The following is a 22,303-nucleotide window of genomic DNA, read 5'->3' on the forward strand; positions in this document are numbered from 1 at the left end:
CTCAGAATGACCCCAAAAAGGAGCTGTACAGGGCGAATCGGGAGATTGGCATCTTCAAAAAACAAGTCAAACACTGTTTGAAGGTGTTAACGAATCGGATCAATGTCAGCATCTTTGCCACTGAAGTTGTCCACAGAAAAGAAGTGACTGTCATCTGGGTGGTTGATGATGTCGTCAAAATGTGAGGTAATGGTGCATAAGGCTTCGTGTTTCTCTTGGAGTTTTGTCTTCAAACGCTTTTCAGTTTCGGCTTGAATGGTAGAATCTGTGCTCAACTGTTGGACAACAGCACTTGCTAGCTTGGAGAGGGTTTCGTTACATTGCTTCAACTGGAGCAAAAGTTGAACAGCGTTGGGTGCGCTCGGTTTCAATCTGTTTTTGACTTCAGTAGGTAGAGTTTTCTCGAGGACTTCCACTTTGCTTCGCAATTCGGTATCCTCTCGTGGTGTGGTTGGTTTCTGCTGTTTTTCAGTGGTAGCCTTCACTTTTGCTTTTTGCTCCACATGTTCCACCAGGTCTTTTGAAAACGAGTCCAATTCAAGTTGCTTGCCAACCTCTGCCTCTAGTTTGGAAAATATCTCCTCCACCTTCTGCTCATTTTCACTTTCTTGCTGCACCTCCAGAATCAGCTGTATTGCAGCGCCCAGGGTGTTGGGGTCAAGACTGGGGTAATCCCCCTTGAGCTTTGACTGAATGACTTCTGCCTTGGCTTGAATTTCCAACTTGTCTTGGTAAGTGCCCACTAGACTCACGACAGCTTGAAGATCTCGGAAATGTTCAACTTTATCGGCAATCTCGGAATCCAAATCCAAATCAACTGTGACGTGATGGCTGATGGCTGAAAGAATTTGGGAGAGGGTCTCTCGAATCGTATACTTTGCTTGGTACGGTGTGATTTTGTCTTGGTCACGTTCGTAGGAAACTTCATAAAGCTCGTCGAGATCTTTATCGAGAGGGAAGAAAGCGAGAAACATCCCTGGGCCTTTGCTCAAAAATGGAAGCATCTCTAAAAAGGCAGGCTGTCCACCTATGTCGATGATGTTGAGCAAAGCTTTGCCCACCAACTGTTCCATGTAATTGCCGCGCTTGACAATATCTCGAAGGTTTTCAATGATCTTGTCGACCTTCGTTTCTGGAGCCTTTGGTTTGGCTGGCTTGCTTGCTCCTTCCTGGGGAACTTGCTTTGTGCTTGCCTCTGCGGGCTGAGCTTCGTTTGTGGCAACATTGGTTTCTAGAGCCTGTGATTTGGGTTGTTTGCTTCCTTGCTCTTTGCTTGAATCCACTTCATCTGTGGGAGGAGTATCCGAATCTTCTTTTAGCCTTAAATCATTAATGGAATTATTCGTTGCATCAGCCGCAGATTCGACTACAGTTTTGGAAATGGCGGCTTTTACAACTTGCTGAAGGCCAATCATGTAAGCGAAAATCAGTTGTGCTTCATTTTCAATATCTGTAGAGGATTTGAGAATCAATTTGGAGTCACTTGACACAGCCAGGACTTGATTACACTCAGCAAGAAGAGTACTGCAGCGTTCTCTGTCTTGTGGTGGGATTGATGCCAGGTTAAGTAGGTGACCTAGCAGACGTTTTCGGAAGGTGGTTTTGCCGAGCCCTGAAAGGCCAATTAGGTACAGTTTGAGGTAGCGGAGGTTGATGGTGTTCTCTGTGTCTGTCAGCAACTCGTTCAACTTGTGTAAGTATTTCAACTGCTCTTCAACAGAGGCTGGAAATGTAGGTAAGTGATTTATTAATGAAAACACCGCTGGTGCTGATGCCTCGGTGGAGGTGTCAAAGCTACATAACATAAAGCTACTAGCTATTATAGCATTATATACACACATTATAATTATCATGATAAACATTTTTATAAATTTTGCTGCATACAGAATCACAGGGAAACTCAACGAGTGGGTAATGATCGACCATGATTGTTGTTAAAAATGAATGGCTGCATCAGCAGAGCCTTGCAGCTATCAATAACTATAGCGTTCTTAACTTTTATAGTGCAGAGCTAACTACTAAGTAGAGTAGCAACACTTCATGGACAAGTTTTGCTACGCACTCTTCTGAAAAGGCTGCAATGGCATTCTAAGTAAGCAAAAGTAGGCATAACTCGAGAACGAAGCATTATTATTTTTGCAAATCTTTGAATTAAAATCCAAGAAAACGTTATTAGAAGCCTATAGAAACTCTTAATTCATCCTTGAGCAGCTGTAGCAGTCTACACGCACAGACACACACACAAAAACACTACTGTATACCTCGCTTGCGAATGCGCACCGAGGCATAACAACCATCTGAGGAGAAAAAAGACATACAAGTAGAGTGTATATTGCATATATACTGTCAAAATAGTTTTCATTGGAAGTTTTGGGTAATCCGATACATATACACACAAATTAGGGCATAAGCAATAAAATTATGTTCTTCGAAGTGAGAAAGAAACTTTAACACTGCACATGCATAAATATCTGTATAGCGGGTATATTTCAAGGGTATAAATTTGCGTGGAAAGAACGTTAGAATAGATTTAATTCGCAGATTTAATTTTTTGGGGACTGTCAGTCTTTGGCACATTGCTGCACGCGATAGTAAATATGCGTCGGTAAAAATATTCGCAATACATGCTTAATCAGCAAAAACCGGTAAAATGTATACCCTCGAAATAATTATTCCCACTATACAGACAACTTACCGCATTAAACATTACCACTATAATTATAGTCACTGCCATTAGTCACGCTACTCACCTGCTGTGTCCTTGCTTTTCTGCACTGAGAAGTCATCACTCTTGATGTACTTGTCCTCAATCTCATCAGCAATGTCAGGACGGCCAATGATTGATGACCTCAGGGCTTTAACCAGATCAGACCAGGTGGGGTTGAGTGAGGACTGAAGCCACACTTCAAGTAGTTTAGTGAAGCGATCTCCTGTGATACCGTGTACGTTGTTCTTCTGAATAGCCTGTATATATTATTTAAATAATAGTGAAAATTCATAATTATTCGTTAATGTTAGACATGTTAAGCAACTGTACAATTTTTCCGTTGGGTATATAGTTTAAAAAATATGCGATGCTTGGACAATTCATCTTTATACTTTAGCATCATTATTATTGTTTGTGCGTATATAATTATATTCATAGTCTAGCAATTGGCCACGGTCACCTTATTTACAATTTACACGATACATGCAGAGTCTTAAACACCGGTATATATATGTACCGTAGAAACTGGATTATTAGCGCATGCGCCCAGGGGGTCAATAGCAGAGCTCTATAAACGATTATATTCGAGAATGCGCATAATGCAGTAATTTTCGAGCCCCACCCATGCAGTAACCGGATGTCTCTGTGATGAAAGGTGACTCGCAACTGGCTAGAAAATGAGCAAGCACGTACCCAAACTCACTGGATCTATAAATTATGTTACAGTTCATTTTACAACATTTATATTTACCGATAACTGGACAAAAAAGTCCAAGTCCACCTCATATATGTCTCGCATTGTTTCAGCGTGCCCGGAGAGTCCTTCCAGATGGATATCCATGCAGCTATATAGCTAGCCTCGATTCCAGGCCGCTCTCAATTGAGAAAGACGGCCCGGTATACACTGTCTGCGCATGCGTTAATTGCCCCCCAAGAATCTTGGGGGTCGAGATATCTTAGTAAATTACTGTATATTTACAATGATGTCATTGCACAAATCAGCAAAATAACACAGCTACTTACAACATTTATGACCTAGACTAGTGAGTAGTTTTGTTGTGATGGCTTGTACTTCTGTTCTGCTCTTGCTCAAGCTCTCTCCAGTGTTGAAAAGTCACTTCTTTTGTACTGTGGTAGAGTGGTGGGCGTTTTTCTGTCAGTACCTACCGGCTCTGGCAAGTCTACTTGCTTCCAGACGCTTGTTTGATGCCATTTGAGTGAGATCAGTGCTCCTCGTATGAGCCTAGAGTTGTGATGGCGATTTCTCTCTCTTGACACTAATAGTTTAATCAACCACGTGGGTGACCATAGTACAAAAGATAAATTACTATTAACCCTTTCCCCGTTTTAATTAAAACAAGAAAATACAGAATAAATAACAATTTTCTTTAAAAATTCATATATCATGAACCATACATTGAAATGACTTGTAACTATTTCCTACAGGTAGCGCAGACCCCAGAGGTATCTTGACACCATCTTCGTTACCTAGCAACTGACCACCCCCACTAATTAGCAATTGTTTACAAACATTCGCAATTATGTACACAAATAATATTGTATGAGGGCACAAAGTGGCTAAAGACACTAAATAAGTGTTCTCAATGTTCTCACGGTGACATGGTTCAATCAAGATCTGCATAAAGTTCTCTGTAAGGTCGTACCAGCAGACGCCATTTTCCCGGGAAATGTTTTCTTCACCTACACACAGGTTTACAAGTTCAATGGTGGCTCATGATGTCCACTGCTGTACTAACTAGCCTAAATACAGTTATACTGAAGCCTACAAGACTACATATGCTACTCTAGACTTACCAGATCCAAGAAGTTTATCAATCGCAAGAGCTTCTTCCTCAGGCCTTCAGGCTCGATATTCTTTAGCTTGAGGTAGCTTCTTATCTAGCTATGATCCCAGTCACTATCCTCTCACTCAATAAGGCCATAAGCATTGACATTCTCACTGTGTAGCTGCTCTAGAACCTCACTGAGGTTGTACTACGAAGATCTTGAAACATTATCAAACGGTCACTTTTCTTTCGACATTATTGTACCAAGCGTACCTCAAGGCAGCATATTAAAGATACCATGTGAAAGAGCAGCTCAATGCGCATGTGCTGGTACCTACAGTGTGCGCATAGCTCCAACACAGCGTACACAGCAAATTTTTGAAAATTACCACTAGAGTGGCCGTCATATGACGGCTTCAACGGGGAAAGGGTTAAACCCACCCACGCGCAAACGGTGGTTACCAGGCCCTCTAGTGAGAGGCAGGGTTTTATCCAGGATTTTAAGTTTGGGGGGGAAGTTAAAAAAGGAACCGCGCGCTAGGGCAAACATTTTGAGGCCACGCCCACTTCTGGTCACCACACCCCCTATATTGTTTTTGTTGGTGCCTATTAGCAATGTATTCCTGGCAATGTGCATTGACAGGCAACTCCAGGTATGCTGGTTTGAAATTGTGGACCGTATCTATAGAACTATGCACATGTACTAATTATAATACAAAAGCAAATGGATAGATTTGTGGTAAGACTAGGTGATGACCAATCATCAGCTACATGTAGCGGCAAAGGACTGTGTCTAGATAATGTTGGGTATAGTACCCCTCTCTCTCTCCCTCCCCCTCTCTTTTCCTCTCTCTCTCCCCCCTCCCTCCCCCCTATTTTCCCCTTTCTTTTGGGGGGGAAGCTGAGCATTCTGGGGGGAAGCTTCCCCCCCGCCCCCCCCCCACTAGATGAAACCCTGAGAGGGGCTGGGATCGAGGCTACTATATAGCTATCATGCACTGGACAAGTTACAGTGCACCCAGTCTAGAGAGTATATAGAATACCACAAATGTGTGGGTATTATAAATGTAAATATCTTATGATTGGAAGAAAATCTGCTGATATACCATTGTAAATAAGCTACAACATATCCAAAAATGTTTCCATGACAACATAAGGTGGTGGGTTTGTGGTGATTACAGTAAACAATATTATAATTGTCATAGTGGGTAATCGGTTAGGGAGAGAAAAGGCCAACAGTTTCCGGCTAAGGTTTTAAACTTTGTCACAACATCTATATAGATAGTTTGGCTCTTACGAAAGGTTCGATGTTGCTTACATCCTCCACAGTGCTTAGTTTTTAGTGGTGTTTCAGTTTTGAAGAAGATTTTATGTGCTAAGGTCCAAAAATTACACGGAGTATGAATAAATAGTACTATTGTCTAAATTTTGCTTAAGAAAAATTTTTCCAGAATAACTTTAGTTCCGGAGATAACTGATGTTACATACACTTTTCTACGATCACCTTCGTTTCCACTTAAATGAATTTTTAAATAATGTTGTAGCTTATTCATTCACCTACACAATGGTATCAGCGCAATTTCTTAGTCTTAATTACAACTATACTCACACATTTGTGGTATTCTACTCTCTAGACTGGATGCACTGTAGCTAGCTCATAGATAATAAATATCTTTTGCATAATTGGAAAAGCGCTTCAATTTGAGTACAAAAAACTTGCAGTTGAGCATGCGCTTAAAATAAAGATACGCTTATAATCCAGTTTCTACGGTACCGGTGTTGTAATTAGTACCGTGTAAATTGTAAATAAGGTGACTGTGACTAATTAATCATGAAACCATAGAGAGTGCTAGGAAACTGCATGCCCTTCAATCACCATCAGTGTTTCTATTGGTATTTCCAACGCGATCCCAAGACTCATCCAATAATCACGAGCATTCCACAAGGCATTTCTCGCCTCTCTTAGTGTGAGGGACTCTGGAAACACATGTAAATAGAGGACAATGTAAAAGGTGTGGTTTGAAATCAAGGTTAGCCACAATCTAAACATGGTGGTGTTGTGCCTATCCAACACAAATTAGGGAAGAAGTGATGCGATGATAAGCATGCATTGATTATTTTCTTTAAAGTGAGAAATAAACTGTTAAATGAAGATACACTGTCTGCCATCTATCGTATAGCAGGTATATTTGAGGGTACAAACTTTTGCGGAAAGATCGTTTGAAAGGATTTCGCAGATTGGGCCATGCTATGATTCAGACTCAACTCTGCAGTATACCATGAACTTTCAGCCTTTGGCATGCATGTGATATTCGTACATGAATATCCGCGATACACGCTTATAGTCGGTAAAGGTTATATATACCCTCGAAATATTATACCCGCTATACAGTATACGGTCAACTAGGTAAGTACCGAGTGATTATGTATTTCAGAGGTCTCTCCAAAATTGCATGCATCTTATAGGGCAGCCAAACCTCGACAAGTCATAACACTCTATGAGTGTACCAGTTTTACTACCACATTAAACATTACCACTATATAATTATAGTCACTGCCATTAGTCACGCTACTCACCTGCTGTGTCCTTGCTTTCTTGCACTGAGAAGTCATCACTCTTGCTGTACTTGTCCTCAATCTCATCAGCAATGTCATGATGGCCAATGCGTGGTGACCTCAGGGCTTTAACCAGATCAGACCAGGTGGGATTGGGTGAGGACTGAAGCCATACTTCAAGCATTGCAGTGAAGCGATCTCTTGAGGTACGGTGGTCCTTCTCCATAGCCTGTATATAGAGTGAAAATTCATGTTAATAAGTAACAAAATGGTAAGTTCACATAAAATTAATTAAGACAACCCTCTAATTATGCGACACTTGCACATTTTATCTAGTATTGTTTTTGATAGTCATATAGTGGAAAATTAGTCACGTGGTTAATTTACACAATACAGAGAGTCTTACAACACCGGTATCCGGTATATGAATATTGTAATTCATGTATAAAGTGCTTAATAATTATGTTAATAACTGGTGCTGTAAGTCTCTCTGTATACTGTGTAAATTGTAAATAAGGTGACTGTGACTAATTGTTTATGAAACCATAGAGAGTGCTAGAAACTGCATGCCCTTCAATCACCTCTAGTGTTTCGAATGGTAGATCCAACATAATCCCCAGGTCGAACCAATCAGCATGAGCACTCCTTAAGGCAGCTCTTACCTCTCCTAGTGTGAGGAACCCTGGATGGAAACACATTATAAGCAATGACATCCACACCAGTAAGTAAACGATTGAACTATGACACAATACAATGTGTATGTCTACTCCGAAGAAAGTTATTGATGAAACATTGCTTATTGAAAAATGATAGTGCAGACAACTCCAGACTACAACATACAAACAAAATTATTGTAGTGCTGTACCGTAATGTATCTTCTTGGCAGGACTGCTAGTGGGATCATACTCCACTGTCACACTGACTGTATACTGGAAGGGGGTAATACATGAGTGCTTGAGATCATGTGACTACAACAGAATTGCATTATCATGTACGTACATATATCAGCACAATTATTTGCATTAAAATGGGTGATGATGATGGAACAGCTCAGGAGTATAAGAGCATGCTATTATCGGCATGACCAGCTCTAAATTGTATACCAACACCATTATGCATGCACTGTGGGACATAATGAATGAATCACCTCCAGTGACTCTCCCTCCTTGTTCTTTAAAGAGAGTGGTGGGGATTGGTATCTGCCATTTCTGAGAAGACCAAGAGAGATATCCAATATGCCGACGATAAACCTGTAGACACATACGTAAATTGTGTTCAACTAGATAATTAATACGACTTATATACATACTACAACCAATATGAAACATTCTCATTTCGTATTTAATCTCACTCCTTTCTCGCTGTTAATTGTTGGTACAAGTTAAGCTTGAGTGATTGGGTACCGCTGGTCTGCAAGGGTTCCTTCAGTGGAAACACTAACTCCTGTATTTAAAGAGAAGAGTGACAATATCAAATGCAGTACTTATAATAATTCTTTTGACTACAGTAAACCTAAACATGTACACACATTATAGTCACATGCAGTACTACGCTATTAAATGCCATTACATCAGTTTTGAGGTTATAAGCTATAGACAATATTCATACATAATTCACACAACTGCTCACATCATTCCAGTTCACAGCATGGCCAGTAGGGGCATTTAGCGGTTTGCTTGTGATCCTTGTGGTCGTCCGTCTCTCATTCCCTACATGGAAACACAAGTCAATGTACTTAATCTCAGAGATTTGTGATTGTCACAACGTAAATGGTCCCCCCCTGGACCATATGCGGTACAATAAATAGCTCCCCCAGTACAGTACAGGAAACAGCCCACATACTATATTAACTAACCGATCATGGCAACTTGAGTCAATGGGGGGGGGGGGGGGAACTGCCTACAGCAGGGCATTCTGCCATAGACAGTTCGTTTATGGGGGACCAGTTTAATATGGCATGGCAGGATCACCGTGGCTTCCAATTCAGTGGATGCATCATTGCTAGATCTAGACCTCTAGCTCTATAGCTATACAGCATGCAGTAGATCTAAATACCTTCAAAGAAAACAACCACATAGAAACGGTCAAAGTGACTTCCTTCCCAACCAATGCCTGCACTTATTTCTTTTACTCTCAGAGTCATCTCCTAGTATAGTCCACTGAAGTACTGAGTATAGGGCTGTGGGCTAGGTCGGGCGTAGCTCTTGCATTACTACAGAAATTCAATGGCCACATGCAGACATTCAGTTTCACTATAGAATCTAGCATATAGAGTCTATGTACTTTTCTTGAGTGACATGTTCTTAGTACTAGCAGATTAAAGTTACTGTATATTTGACATGTGAGAGTTGGTGAGAGCCAACAGTGCACAAGTTTGGACTGGTTCTACATAATTTTAAATATGGTGTGTTCCAAGCCTGAGCTTGTGTGTGTGTGTGTGTTCCAAGCTTGTGTTCCAAGCCTGAGCATGTGTGTGTGTGTGTGTGTGTGTGCGTGCGTGCGTGTGTGTGTTCCAAGCCTGAGCGTGTGTGTGCTTGGTTCTACTTGTGAATCGTGAATGACTGTATCTCTACTCTCTCTGCAGGAGTGGCCATTGAGTTGTGGAGTTATGAGTATATCTACGAACGGTACTGGACTCTCTACAACTTCACAGTGAGCTCCCTCTGACCTGCCAGTGCTAGTAGCTTCATATACCATTATAACATGTGCACTTGAGCACCAAAACAGTGCACACACTAATACAGTACGTAATAGCGCAGTACCTCCCACTCACACGAGGACACTAGTAATTGGCATAAGTTATAATTGGCATGCAAAGCCCCGTTGAGCTCTATAATTGTAAAATAGACTGTTGACTAGCTGACTCAGGTTAGGCACAAGTAAGAACGTTTGGCCCTGCTGGTAATAATGTTATTATTGCTGTCAAATGTTATTCTCCCACTCAGGGTTGCCGTGAGAGACACTCTGGGTTCCAAAAGCGAGGACTACTGCTACAGTAGGATGACAGTGTCATGCACAGTGGAGCAGATCAGTGCCGATCAGGTGGGTGGAGCTAACATGTACTGAGGGTACGTAGCTGCATCAGGTGATTATGTCAATGAGCCTTTCAGCCAGACACTGAGTTAGTGGATACAGGGGACAATAATTAACATCATGTACTAGCCGTTGTAGCGTTGTAGCATTATAGAACCTGCATGTACCAATGTGCATTCCTTATCACTCTAATCAGCTCTGCACCTTTAGAGTTAGTGCACTGTACAATGTGTAGCAGCATTTATTGTGGGGGTGTGTGTGTGTGTGTGTGTGTGTGTGTGTGTGTGTGTGTGGTGTGGGGGGGTGTGTGTGTGTGGGTGCGTGCGTGCGTGCTACTAAATACACATGCACTAGCATTGTAGACCAATGATAATGTGTATTTTGCCTACGCTTCACTTTCCCTTTCTCGTTTCTACAGGATGGCACTGTTATTACAAGTTCACCATCATCAAACACTACCATTATTATATGGACCCTATATACGATATGACTTTATAATTCACATTTATTTATTATGTCGTCATTGAAAGTTCTCTGTTTATCAAAAAATTCTCTTCGATTTTGCATATAAAAATATAATTATTACATGTATGATGACAATCAACAAAATAAAAAAATTGGACAAGTTTATAATTATTGTGGAAGTTTGTTCGCTAACTAGTAAGTGTTCATAAAGTTCCTCTCGATATTGTTGGCTAGGGCCCCTCCCTCCACCCCACGGCCTCTCAAAGCCTCCACCATCACCGACCAGCTCGGAGATCCCTTCTTGAACCACGCCTCCAGCATTGCAACAAAACACTTCTCCGTGTTATTGTAGTTAGTCTCTCTGATGCTCTGCATAAAGAACGAGGTATATAATAGAAGATACTATATATATAGGGTTGATACTAACACAAGATGGTATATAATTATAGAGAGCAATTAGCTATAATAAAAATTATAATGGCTGCATGTTAGGTAATTACAGACCCCCCTGATCAATTCACCTAACACAGTTTATATAATAAAATTATACAGTTGATTGGATATAATACTTCACACAACCCAAGCATGCATGCAATACTTACATCAATAGTTCCACTGTCCACATCCAAGTTAATGGCCAGGTGGTACCACTTTGCACGAGCATCCCAAGTAGCATCTTTGACAGTCTTGAGAGTTATGTCACCACCTGTAGCTGTGGCCTCACCTATAGACAAAGGGAGAACGTGGTTTGGTAATGAGAAACTAGTAGTAAAATGCAACAGCCAGAACATGTAAGGAATACTTATACAGTGTACTGTTGTCAAAACAGACGTGGCTATAGGTATGATGTACGTATCTTGTAAATAATTGAGGTGAAATAGGCACATTAACTCACTGTTGTCAAATGTGACTTATCTTCTATATATTAATTATTATGCACACTAAATTTGCATATATACAGAATACTTTCAGCCATTGTCAATACTTACTGATACTTTTCAAGCAGTGGTGCACTTTGAAGCAGAACTGCTTGTTCTTGGATACTTCACAAGTGTAGAACCCATCGCAATGATCCCTCGTCACTTTGTCCACAGTAAGCTCGTTATCTGATCCACCTGCCACCTTTTTGCCTTTCCTGGTCCACTTGAAGGAGAGGTCATCAGGGTCAGCAAATGGCAGTGCTACAAGAACAGCTTTCTCATCCAGCTTAACTTCCTAGAAAAAGAAAACACAAAATAAATAATTAAAATGTGCATGTACGTACATATACAATACAGTACATGGGCATGACAAAATAATAATTAGACACAGTCAAATGCTCCCACCACATGCCTATGCTGGACTATAGCGTTAAACAATGTACGTTTTACATTGATTACGTACCTTTGCAAACCAGCACTCCTGATGGGGTGGTAGACTGTCAACACGGCCGTGCTCACATCGAAACATGGGGTTGCGTCCTTCCAGCTTGCACAGACACACCTCTTCCACTTGTTGATGCTTTAGGCACTGAAAATCGAATGCAATAATCGGCTCGATATTCTTGCTAATTCCACTCATCACATACAGGACGGTAGTCAGCACATAGGAGCAGAGATCATGCATGTCACAATCTTCACGTCTTGTGAGTCGAATCTCGTAACAGTCGGTGTGGGCTACCAGCGTGATGTGGTGTTTGGCACTATCGACATTGAAAGAAACCAGATTTCTCATGACATGAGATTCTCGCAGATTCCATTCCATCCCCAAAATGTCCTTTTGTCCCTCGGAAACCAATTTGCTAATCATGGCACAGAAGACACCAATGGGCACATAGCCAGACTTGAAGGTGATCTTGATTGGAGAGGGTGTGTCGGAGTCAATGGCTGGAGCATTTGAAAGCTCTTTCTTTGAGGCACATTGGAGGATAGCTGGCATGAAGTAGACTGGCTGGGGACCTTTACCAACTATGGGTGCAAGGAGACTGACATGCTCAAGCAACTTCACAAGCTTGTCGACCGGGATCAATTCACCTTCCTTCACTTTTGTCTCGTTTGACTTGGAAAAGCAGCGTTCAATCATAGCAATCGAGAATTGCCCCAGTTCTTGCCACTTCTTGATCTCGGCGGCAGTGAAACAAGACTTCCTATCACATGAGTGTAGAGATAGAAGAGATTCGACAATCAGAAGACTAATACTGTTGAAGACAACATTGGGGCTGCAGATGACACGGTTTTTGAAGTACGACTCCTTGTCCGTGATGTCAGGGTAGTAGAGAAGGGCCCCCACACACTGGTGCAAATACCAAATGGTGAACTTCACCTCCTCTTCATTCATCTGCAATGCTTTGCCAATCTGAATACACTCTTCCATCGTCGCAATTTCAAATTCTTTTCTCAGAATGACACCAAAGAGGAGCTGTACTGGGCGAATCGGGAGATTGGCTTTTCGGAAAAACGAGTCAAACACCGTTTGAAGGTGTTCACGAATCGGATCAATGTCAGCATCTGTGCCACTGAAGTTGTCCACGGAGAAGAAATTATTATCATCTGGGTGGCTGATGACGTCACCAAAATTTGAGGTAATGGTGGATAAGGCTTCGTGTTTCTTTTGGAGCTTTGACTGCAAACACTTTTTAGTATCGGCTTGAATGGTAGAATCAGTGCTCAACTGATCAACAACACTTGCTAGCTTGGAGAGGGTTTCGTTACATTGCTTCATCTGGAGCGAAAATTGAATAGCTTTGGGTGTGCTCTGTTTCAATTTCTTTTTGATTTCATGAGGTAGCGTTTTCTCGAGAACTTCCACTTTGCTTTGCAATTCGGCATCCTCTCGTGGTGTGGTTGGTTTCTGCTGTTTATCAGTGGTAGCCTTCGGTTTTACTTTTTGTTCCACATGTTCCATCAGGTTTTTTGAAAATGAATCCAATTCAAGCTGCTTGCCAACCTCTGCTTCTAATTCGGAAAAGATCTCCTCCACCTTCTGCTCAGATTCGACTTCTTGCTGCACCTCCAGAATCAGCTGTATTGCGGCTCCCAGAGTGTTTGCGTCAAGACCAGGGTAATCCCCCGTGAGCTTTGCCTGAAACACTTCTGCCTTGGCTTGAACTTCCAACTTGTCTTGGTAAGTGCCCACTAGACTCACGACAGCTTGAAGATCTCGGAAATGTTCAACTTTATCGGCAATCTTGGAATCAAGATCCGAATTAACTGTGACGTGATGGCTGATGGCTGAAAGAATTTGGGAGAGGGTCTCTCGAATCGTATACTTTGCTTTGTAGGGGGTGATTTTGTCTTGGTCACGTTCGTAGGAAACTTCATAAAGCTCGTCGAGATCTTTATCGAGAGGGAAGAAGGCGAGAAACATCCCTGGGCCTTTGCTCAAAAATGGAAGCATCTCCATGAAGCCGGGTTGCCCACCTATGTCGATAATGTTGAGCAAAACTTTGCCTACCAACTGTTCCATGTAATTGCCTCGCTTGACAATATCTCGAAGATTTTCAATAATCTTGTCGATCTTGGTTTCTGGAGGCCTTGGTTTGGCTGGCTGGCTTGATCCTTCCTGGGGAACTTGATTTGCTTCAGAATCTTCATTTGGCTTTGAATCATCAATGGCATCATTCGTTGGATCAGCAGATTCGAATACTTTGGAAATGGCAGTTTTTAGAACTTGCTGAAAGCCAATCAAGTAAGCAAAAATCAGTTGTGCTTCGTTGTCAATATCTGTGGAGGCTTTGAGAATCAATTTGGAGTCACTTGACACAGCCAGGACTTGAGTACACTCGGCAAGAAGAGTACTGCAGCGTTTTCTGTCTTGTGGTGGGATTGATGCCAGATTAAGTAGGTGACCCAGCAGACGTTTTCGGAAGGTGGTTTTGCCGAGCCCTGAAAGGCCGATTAGGTACAGTTTGAGGTAGCGGAGGTTGATGGTGTTCTTTTTATCTCTCAGCAACTCGTTCAGCTTGTATTCGTACTCTTGAACAGATGCTGGAAGTGAAGGGAACATTTAAAAGATCAATAAAGTGACAACCATGATGCATCATGCAGGATGTACCGCGTACTCTACCGAGATTACGCCCACCCCACTTTGAGTGAAAGTTCCCGCATAGGCTAATTTGCCTCTAGAATACGCCTATGCACCATGAAGTGATGCATTATTATGCCTCGGTGCGCATGCGCAAGCGAGGTATGCGGTAGTGTGTTTGTGTGTCTGTGTCTGTGTCTGTGTCTGTGTAGACTGCTACAGCTGCTCAACGATCAATAAACTGAGTTTAGTAACGTTTTCTTGGAATATAATTCATGGATTTGCAAAATAATGCTTCGTCTCGAGTTATGTCTACTTTTGCATACTTGGATTGCCATTGCAGCCTTTTCAGAAGAGTGCGTAGCAAAACTTGTCCATGGAGTGTTGCTACTCAGTTAGCTCTGCACTAGAACGTTAGCTATTGGTAGCTACAAGAGTGAAAAGAGAGCTGCAAGGCTCTGCTGATGCAGGTCATTCATTTTATACTTGGACTCTTGGCATTGATCGTTTTTAACAACAATCACGGTCGATCATTACCCACTTGTTGAGTTTCTCCATGATTTTGCATGCAGCAAAAATTATAAAAATGTTCAATCATCATGATAATTGTAATGTGTGTATAAAAAATATTGCTATAATAGCTAGTAGCTTAGCTTTGACACCTCCACCGAGGCATCAGCACCTGCGGTGCTTTCATTTTGTCAGTGAGCAGTTGTCTAGAAAAGTGTTAGCAGTTTCTTGTGTAAGCTGGTTAGAGCTAGCCAGATACAATAATTATTGCTTATACAAGTATAAGAGACAACGACAATCTCTGAATCTCACATAACATGCAGTGAAAGGGAAAACCTTCTAATACAGACTCGTACACTTTTCTTTATACCTAGCTATACTTTATACCCATGCGACCTAGTCCACTGCTCTGATTGGACCACTGGACCAGGTCCTGCATGCATGTATATTGATGTATTCATTAGCTGGCAGGCCTCAGACGCAGACAGAAATCATTTAATGAGTGGGCGTAATTTCGAGGCAAACTTAAGTGAAAACTACTGTTTTCAAAATTAAAGTACCACCTGTAGCTGCTTGTAGCATAGGGTAGGGTAATCTCGGTAGAATACGGTATCTATAATGAAAGCTGTAGCTACTTTGATGGTAAATATTCATATAGATTTTACTGGATGGAATATGGCTAATTAGATACATAAATTGGGCAAAAGGGAGTCCATGGGGTCATATACTTTTTAGGTCATAGTACGTATTGAAATGTTTTTCAGCCATCTGTATCAACAATGGGTAAGCTGGTAAAAGCTGCGTGGGGCAAAATATTCGTGGTTTTCGTGGTTGAACACTGGACCACGAATATTTTACCCACGAATGAAGCGAGTTTAAATATTGCTCAACTGCCCCCCGAAAATTACCCGCTATATAAAAATTATATACCGATCGAGTGATTATACATTTCAGAGGTATGAATATCCATAACCTGCATCCTATAAGGCAGTCAAATGATCGTAACACGTACTCTATGAGTGTACCAGTTGTTTTACTTAATAATTATACTGAAGTGCTAGAAACGTATTCATGAGTGATACAAACTAATGCTGTTTATGTGAGTGCCTATCATATACTGCAGAAATTTATACCGCACAATCATTCGAGGCCTGTACAATCCCATTTAAATCACGGTGATTGGCCAAAACGCAATATTTTCTGCTCACTAGCATAAACCAAGAGTGCATAAGAAGAGAAGAGTGTCGAACTACTGATAAATCTACACAAAGTAACATGACATCCTGTCAATTGCACGTGAGCAACTCGTAATTGATGACGTTTGCGCATAATTACGCAACGCTCAGAATTTGTTAATAGTGAGTAAAGAGTGCAAGTGAAGAGGATCAACTCGACTATTGTCTCTATTTAGATGATTTTTGTGAAGAGATCGTCTCCTATCAGTGTGCAGTGAGCAGCTCCACAAGCTCTGAACGTTGAACGCAAACATTGAACAATTAATTGTTCGAAAACCACACCCCTAAAAACGTCACTTTTAACATTTACTAGGAGATTACTAGTAAATTTACAATACTTTATCACGTGCGAGTCATGTTACTTTGTGCACAGTGTTTGTGTAGAAGTATCAGTAGTTCGACACTCTTCTCTTTTTATGCACTCTTGCTAAAACTTCCTTTCTTCAATAGTGAACATGTGGAATTCAGCTACTGCACATGCTCAACTCTTCTCTGGGTGGGCTTATATCGTGTGAAAATACTCTTGTGCAAGAACTTCGAAGCAAAAGAGGGGATGGGCGTTTATTCAAGATGGGCTTATTTTCGCGAGGGTACGGTACATGTATATAATTATGTCTGCTCTGAAGAAAGTTACTGATAAAGTGAAACATTGCTTATTATAAGTGCAGACAACTCCACACTACAACATCAGAGGAGGTACGACATCTGCCTGTCAAAGGAAGTGTTTTAGACTCACATTCCTTAGGTCAAAGTTCAATTGTGTGTTACCTGCCAAACACAGGCACTGGGCTATTTTTAGCTGCCAAGAGTCTAATTCGTGCACTATTTTGATCTAGGTTATAGCTATTAATTAGCTTAATCAACCATCGTTTCAGCTTCAGAATCTTTCAAGAGGGATGCCTGGAGATGCTCTGAGTATCACTTCATGTCACTTTGTTTGATGTGCTATTGAACTTTGACCTAAGGAATGTGGGTGTTAAGACACGCGGATGTCGTACCTCCTCTGCTACAACATAGTACGTACAAAATTAATTATATTCGTAATATTGGCCATGCTCAAAGTAATAGCCAGGGTGTCATACAGGAGGGAATCCCACCTCTGGTATTGAAATAACAGTTGACCTCAAAAGCATGCCTTATTTCCCCCATCTACTTCAAAATCCTGTATGACACCCTGATAGCGTTTATTTTACTTGCATGCAGTCTGTGCATGCATGTGTATACAGTACCATCATATATCTCCTCGGCAGGACTGCTAGTGGGATCATCATACTCCACTGTCACACTGACTGTAGACTGGAGGGGGGTAATACATGAGTGCTTGAGATCATGTGACTACAACAGAATTGCATATCATGTACGTACGATCAGCGAAATTAAAACAGGTGATGATGAGGGAACATAGTATCAGAGCATAATTTATACTATTATCGGCACGACCAGCTCTAATTGTATACCAACACCATTATGCATGCACTGTGATGAGACAAAATGAATGAATCACCTCCTCCAGTGACTCTCCCTCTTTGTTCTTTAAAGAGAGTGGTGGGGATTGGTATCTGCCATTTCTGAGAAGACCAAGAGAGATATCCAATGTACCGATAAACCTGTAGACACATAAAAATTGTAGTCTAGACTCATACTACATACTACCAGAAATATCAAAAAATCTCACTTCAATCTAGCTCACTTGTTGCCTCTCTTTTGTCGGTACACGTCAAGCTTGAGTGATTGAGTACCGCTGGTCTGCAAGGGTTCCTTCAGTGGGAACACTAACTCCTGTATTTAAAGAGAACAGTGACAATATCAAATGCAGTACGTAATCTGTTTGACTACAGTAAACCTAAACATGTACACACATTATAGTCACACGTAGTACTACGCTATTAAATGCCATTACATCAGTTTTGAGGTTATAAGCTATAGACAATATTCATACATAATTCACACAACTGCTCACCTCATCCCAGTTCACAGCATGGCCCACTAGCGGTATCTCTGTTCTCACTCGGGATGGTCTCACTGTGGTCGTCTGTCTCTCTTTCCCTATATGGAAACACAAGCATTAGCAGGCCATTTTAATTGTTCAACTAAAATGTCGGCCTGGGAAGAGGCAATTTCATCTTAATCTCAGAGATTTGTGATTGTCATACCATAAATAGCCCCCCATGGATCGACTATATGCGGCAGAAATACATAACTCCCCCAGTACAGGAAACAGCCCACCTATACCCTAACTAACCCGGTGTCATAAAATGTTAGGCCCCCCCGGGCCTAGAATTTTAATATTCTAGGCCCCCTCTTAAAAGTTTAGGCCCCCCATTAACAGCGCAAAATTATTAGCATTGAATGTGTATTCTCAAAAGTACAACAACATAAAACCAGCTATAATAAAGTATTTACAGTCTATGCAGTGCCAGTTGCTGAATGAAGCTCTCCTCACACGCACACATTCATGCAACTGGTCGACCGGCTGGTCACAGCCATCACAGCACCATTCCATGAATCAGGTCTCATGCAGCACGAAGCACATAGAATTGGTCAGCCAGATTACAAAGGAAACTGCTATATATTCACCTCATAATTATATCCCGGTTGCTGCTTCTGAGCAGCTGGGTTACTCCAAAAAGCTTATCAAGCCTGGACTACTAGAATCTTCAAACAATGAGCTTTACACGGCAAGAGAAACTAGCTGATCAGTCTAACAAATGGGCAGGGCTCACTTGCTTGTGCACTTATTACATGCATGTACTGTGATTCCACCATGCATAGATAAAAGAGTTTCTTCTCTCTATGATTCCATATTGAGAGCTGAGATAGTGATGCTATATATACTCCACAACAATTTACATCGATCTAGGAAAACATATGGAAGAAGATATGAATTGTTGTCTTTGCACTGAAAATCGTATGCTTTATAATTATGAATTCAAACTTCGCCTTCTTTGGCAGCCAGCCGTTCGGGGGATATAGCGCTATCATGTTTTGTCCTACTGGGAAAGTTGGAATGGCAAAGCTAGCACGAAGTTGCAAATAATTTTATGGCGATAGCTATGCACAACATCGATTATCTTACAGACAGATCCAACATTGCAGAGCTGCATCAACGCATTTAACTCTTATAATTATATATAGGTATAAGCATGAGTAACTTGAAGGTAAATCTTCCTTCACTTTGAATTCCGTGATAGCTAACATTTTTGCTAGTACTTTTATACAGAGTCTTGGCATGTATGTCTCTTTGATGCTTTGTCAACTAATAGAGCTAACCTTTACCATAATATTATATCTCTTTGACTTTGTTCTATCGTGCAGAAAAGGATAGCAGGGGGCCTAATCTCACAGTTGGGGGCCTAGAATTTTAACAGAATGGACCCCCTGGGGGGCCTAATCTGTTAACATTCTAGGCCCGGGGGGGGGCCCAAAATATTAAAATTCTAGGCCCTGGGGGGGTGTAAACATGGGGGGCCCAACATTTTATGACACCGGCCCTGCCACGGGGGGACAGTGTACAGAAAACAGCCCACCCACCCTTACTAACCGGCCATGGCAGCTTGAGTCAGTGGAGGGGGGGCTGCCTACAGCAGGGAATTCTGCCATAGATAGTTCGAGGGACTCATTATTTTATGGGGGACCTTCAGTATAATATGGCATGGCAGGAACACTGGATTGGATTCATCATTACTAGATTTAGATCTATACCTCTAGCTATAGTTAATTGTAGATACCTTCAAAGGAAACAACCACATAGAAACGGTCAAGGGGACTTCTTTCCCAACCAATGTCTGCACTTATTTCTTTTACTCTCAGAGCCATCATCTTGTCCAGAAGTAGGGCTGTGGGCTAGGGTTGGGCGTAACTTGTCAACTATACTGTATGGCCTCTGCTTGTCCTCATTGCATATTGAGCACCACTGGCTGCTGTAATGTTGGGTCTGAGTGAGTTCACATAGCCTGAGCAAATAGCCATTGCTGTGTGCAACTGGTAATTGTCTTACCTTACACATCAACTAGCAAGAACTACTGAAAATCTACATCAGATATCCTCTTCCATCGCTAGATCTACTAGAATAAAAACTATAAATAATACTATAAATGTAAAATGTCCTACTGCATGTGATCACTAAGGAATTACATTTAATTATACAGACTCCTACTCGGGAATCATGGTTTTACATGGGTGACCTTCAACCAGACCTCACAAGTGCAGCGTGGTATCCCTATATAGCGACAAGACGGACCTGTCCAGACAGTGACGAGAGATGCTACAAAGTTTGTAGTGGGAGACGTGACTCGCTTCATTCACAGGACCACTCTCAGCAATCTGGTTCCACTAGCATGCAAAGTACGGTGAGTGTTGCACTATTGTTCATTTGGTCCCTCCAAAGACATCACCTCTAGTGATGTACCAATCATTCTATTATGACAGAGATCACTCAACAACGTTCCTACAGGATAACTCTGTTATAAGTTAGACCTCCCTTAATTTATAACTGTCCTTATATAAATTATATCACATTTATTTATCAAGGTATATACACATTATAATCCCTTCCCTGTGGTAACGTAGCCACGAGGCATAATTTGGTAATTGTCCTTACAATGCAGTATATTGATGTTGACACATCCAATCACTATTAACCGAGCCCCCTACAGACTTACAGATGTGGCTCCCCTGCCAATTGGAGTCAGGTGCTCACTCTGAGAACCCTGGGAGACCAAACCTCGTCCCCTACGCTGGCTGGTATTCTATGGTGACTTTGGACTGGAGAATGCTCGCTTTCTTCCCTGGCTCATTACTAAGGACGGTTTGATGCTGTACTGCATGCAGGGGACATGGTATTCAATGTGAGGATTTTTGAGTACATGAATCATTTCTGAGAAGCTAAACTTGATGGTGAAATGTTTGATGGAACTAAATTACTGCCTACCTCGAGATTGCATTCACTATTGACCTTTCTAGAATTACTACAGAAATTCAATTGCCACAGACATTCAGTTTCACTATAGCATGTACTTTTTTTAAGTGACATGTTCTTAATTAGCTAGTACTAGCAGATTGATTGTCTACATGTGAGAGTTGGTGAGCCAACGGTGCACAAGTTTGGACTGGTTCTACAAATAAATATGCTGTGTTCCAAGCCTGAGCTTGTGTGTGTGTGTTCCAAGTTTGTGTTCCAAGCCTGAGCTTGTGTGTGTGTGTTCCAAGTTTGTGTTCCAAGCCTGAGCTTGTGTGTGTGTTCCGAGCGTGAGCTTGTGTGTGTGTGTCACTGTGTGTGTGTGTGTTCCAAGCCTGAGCGTGTGTGTGCTTGATTCTACTTGTGAATCGTGTCTCTTCTTTCTCTGCAGGAGTGGCCATTGAGTTGTGGAGTTATGAGCACATCTATGAACGGTACTGGCCTCTCTACGACTTCACGGTGAGCTCCCTCTGACCTGTCAGTGCTAGTAGCTTCATATAACATTATAACATGTGCACTTAGCACCAAAACAGTGCACACACTAATATATACAGTACGTAATAGCGCAGTACCTCCCCCACTCACACGAGGACACTAGTAATTGGCATAAGTTATAATTGGCCTGGCATGCAAAGTTGAGCTCTATAATTGTACAATAGACTGTTGACTAGCTGACTCAGGTTAGGCACAAGTAAAAACGTTTGGCCCTGCTGGTAATAATGTTATTATTGCTGTCAAATGTTATATTCTCCCACTCAGGGTTGCCGTAAGAGACACTCTGGGTTCCAAAAGCGAGGGCTACGGCTACAGTAGGATGACAGTGTCATGCACAGTGGAGCAGATCAGTGCCGATCAGGTGAGTGGGTGGGTGGAGCTAACATGTACTGAGGGTACGTAGCTGCATCAGGTGATAATGTCAATGAGCCTTTCAGCCAGACACTGAGTTAGTGGGTACAGGGGACAATAATTAACATCATGTACTAGCCGTTGTAGCGTTGTAGCATTATAGAACCTGCATGTACCAATGTGCATTCCTTATCACTATAATCAG

The 22,303-nt window shown here is 41.7% G+C and overlaps 4 protein-coding genes across 6 annotated transcripts in view; 1 reads left to right on the forward strand and 3 right to left on the reverse strand.

Moving 5' to 3' along the window:
- Positions 1–10,619, forward strand: part of LOC135335609 (uncharacterized) — a 51,759-nt gene extending 41,140 nt beyond the window's left edge. The window contains exons 4-6 of one of the 2 annotated variants that reach the window (XM_064531165.1): positions 9,635–9,702; positions 9,996–10,092; positions 10,502–10,619. The gene's annotated coding sequence lies outside the window, so the exon portion shown is untranslated. The remainder of the gene's footprint in view (positions 1–9,634; positions 9,703–9,995; positions 10,093–10,501) is intronic. The other variant, XR_010394546.1, reaches the window with a different exon arrangement.
- Positions 1–22,303, reverse strand: part of LOC135335599 (uncharacterized) — a 106,798-nt gene that overhangs the window by 52,653 nt on the left and 31,842 nt on the right. The window lies entirely within an intron of this gene.
- On the reverse strand, positions 87–9,258 carry LOC135335601 (uncharacterized). Of its 2 annotated transcripts, none has more exons than XM_064531144.1 (10): positions 9,106–9,258; positions 8,680–8,759; positions 8,402–8,493; positions 8,198–8,300; positions 7,916–7,979; positions 7,632–7,732; positions 7,072–7,279; positions 6,371–6,471; positions 2,751–2,964; positions 87–1,723 (listed from the first exon to the last, which is right to left on the reverse strand). In XM_064531144.1, exons 1-10 carry the CDS (start codon positions 9,191–9,193, stop codon positions 87–89), a joined length of 2,688 nt encoding a protein of 895 aa, XP_064387214.1. In that variant the 5' UTR covers positions 9,194–9,258. The 2 variants fall into 2 exon arrangements, with proteins under 2 accessions (XP_064387214.1, XP_064387213.1); XM_064531143.1 differs by having other exon boundaries at positions 8,668–8,759.
- LOC135334716 (uncharacterized) lies at positions 10,635–20,111 on the reverse strand. The gene is made up of 9 exons (XM_064529993.1): positions 20,024–20,111; positions 18,256–18,341; positions 17,986–18,074; positions 17,800–17,902; positions 17,525–17,591; positions 11,932–14,513; positions 11,538–11,763; positions 11,151–11,272; positions 10,635–10,917 (listed from the first exon to the last, which is right to left on the reverse strand). Exons 1-9 carry the CDS (start codon positions 20,109–20,111, stop codon positions 10,741–10,743), a joined length of 3,540 nt encoding a protein of 1,179 aa, XP_064386063.1. The 3' UTR covers positions 10,635–10,740.

Source organism: Halichondria panicea, chromosome 4 (genome assembly GCF_963675165.1).
Source record: "Halichondria panicea chromosome 4, odHalPani1.1, whole genome shotgun sequence".
NCBI lineage: Eukaryota > Metazoa > Porifera > Demospongiae > Suberitida > Halichondriidae > Halichondria > Halichondria panicea.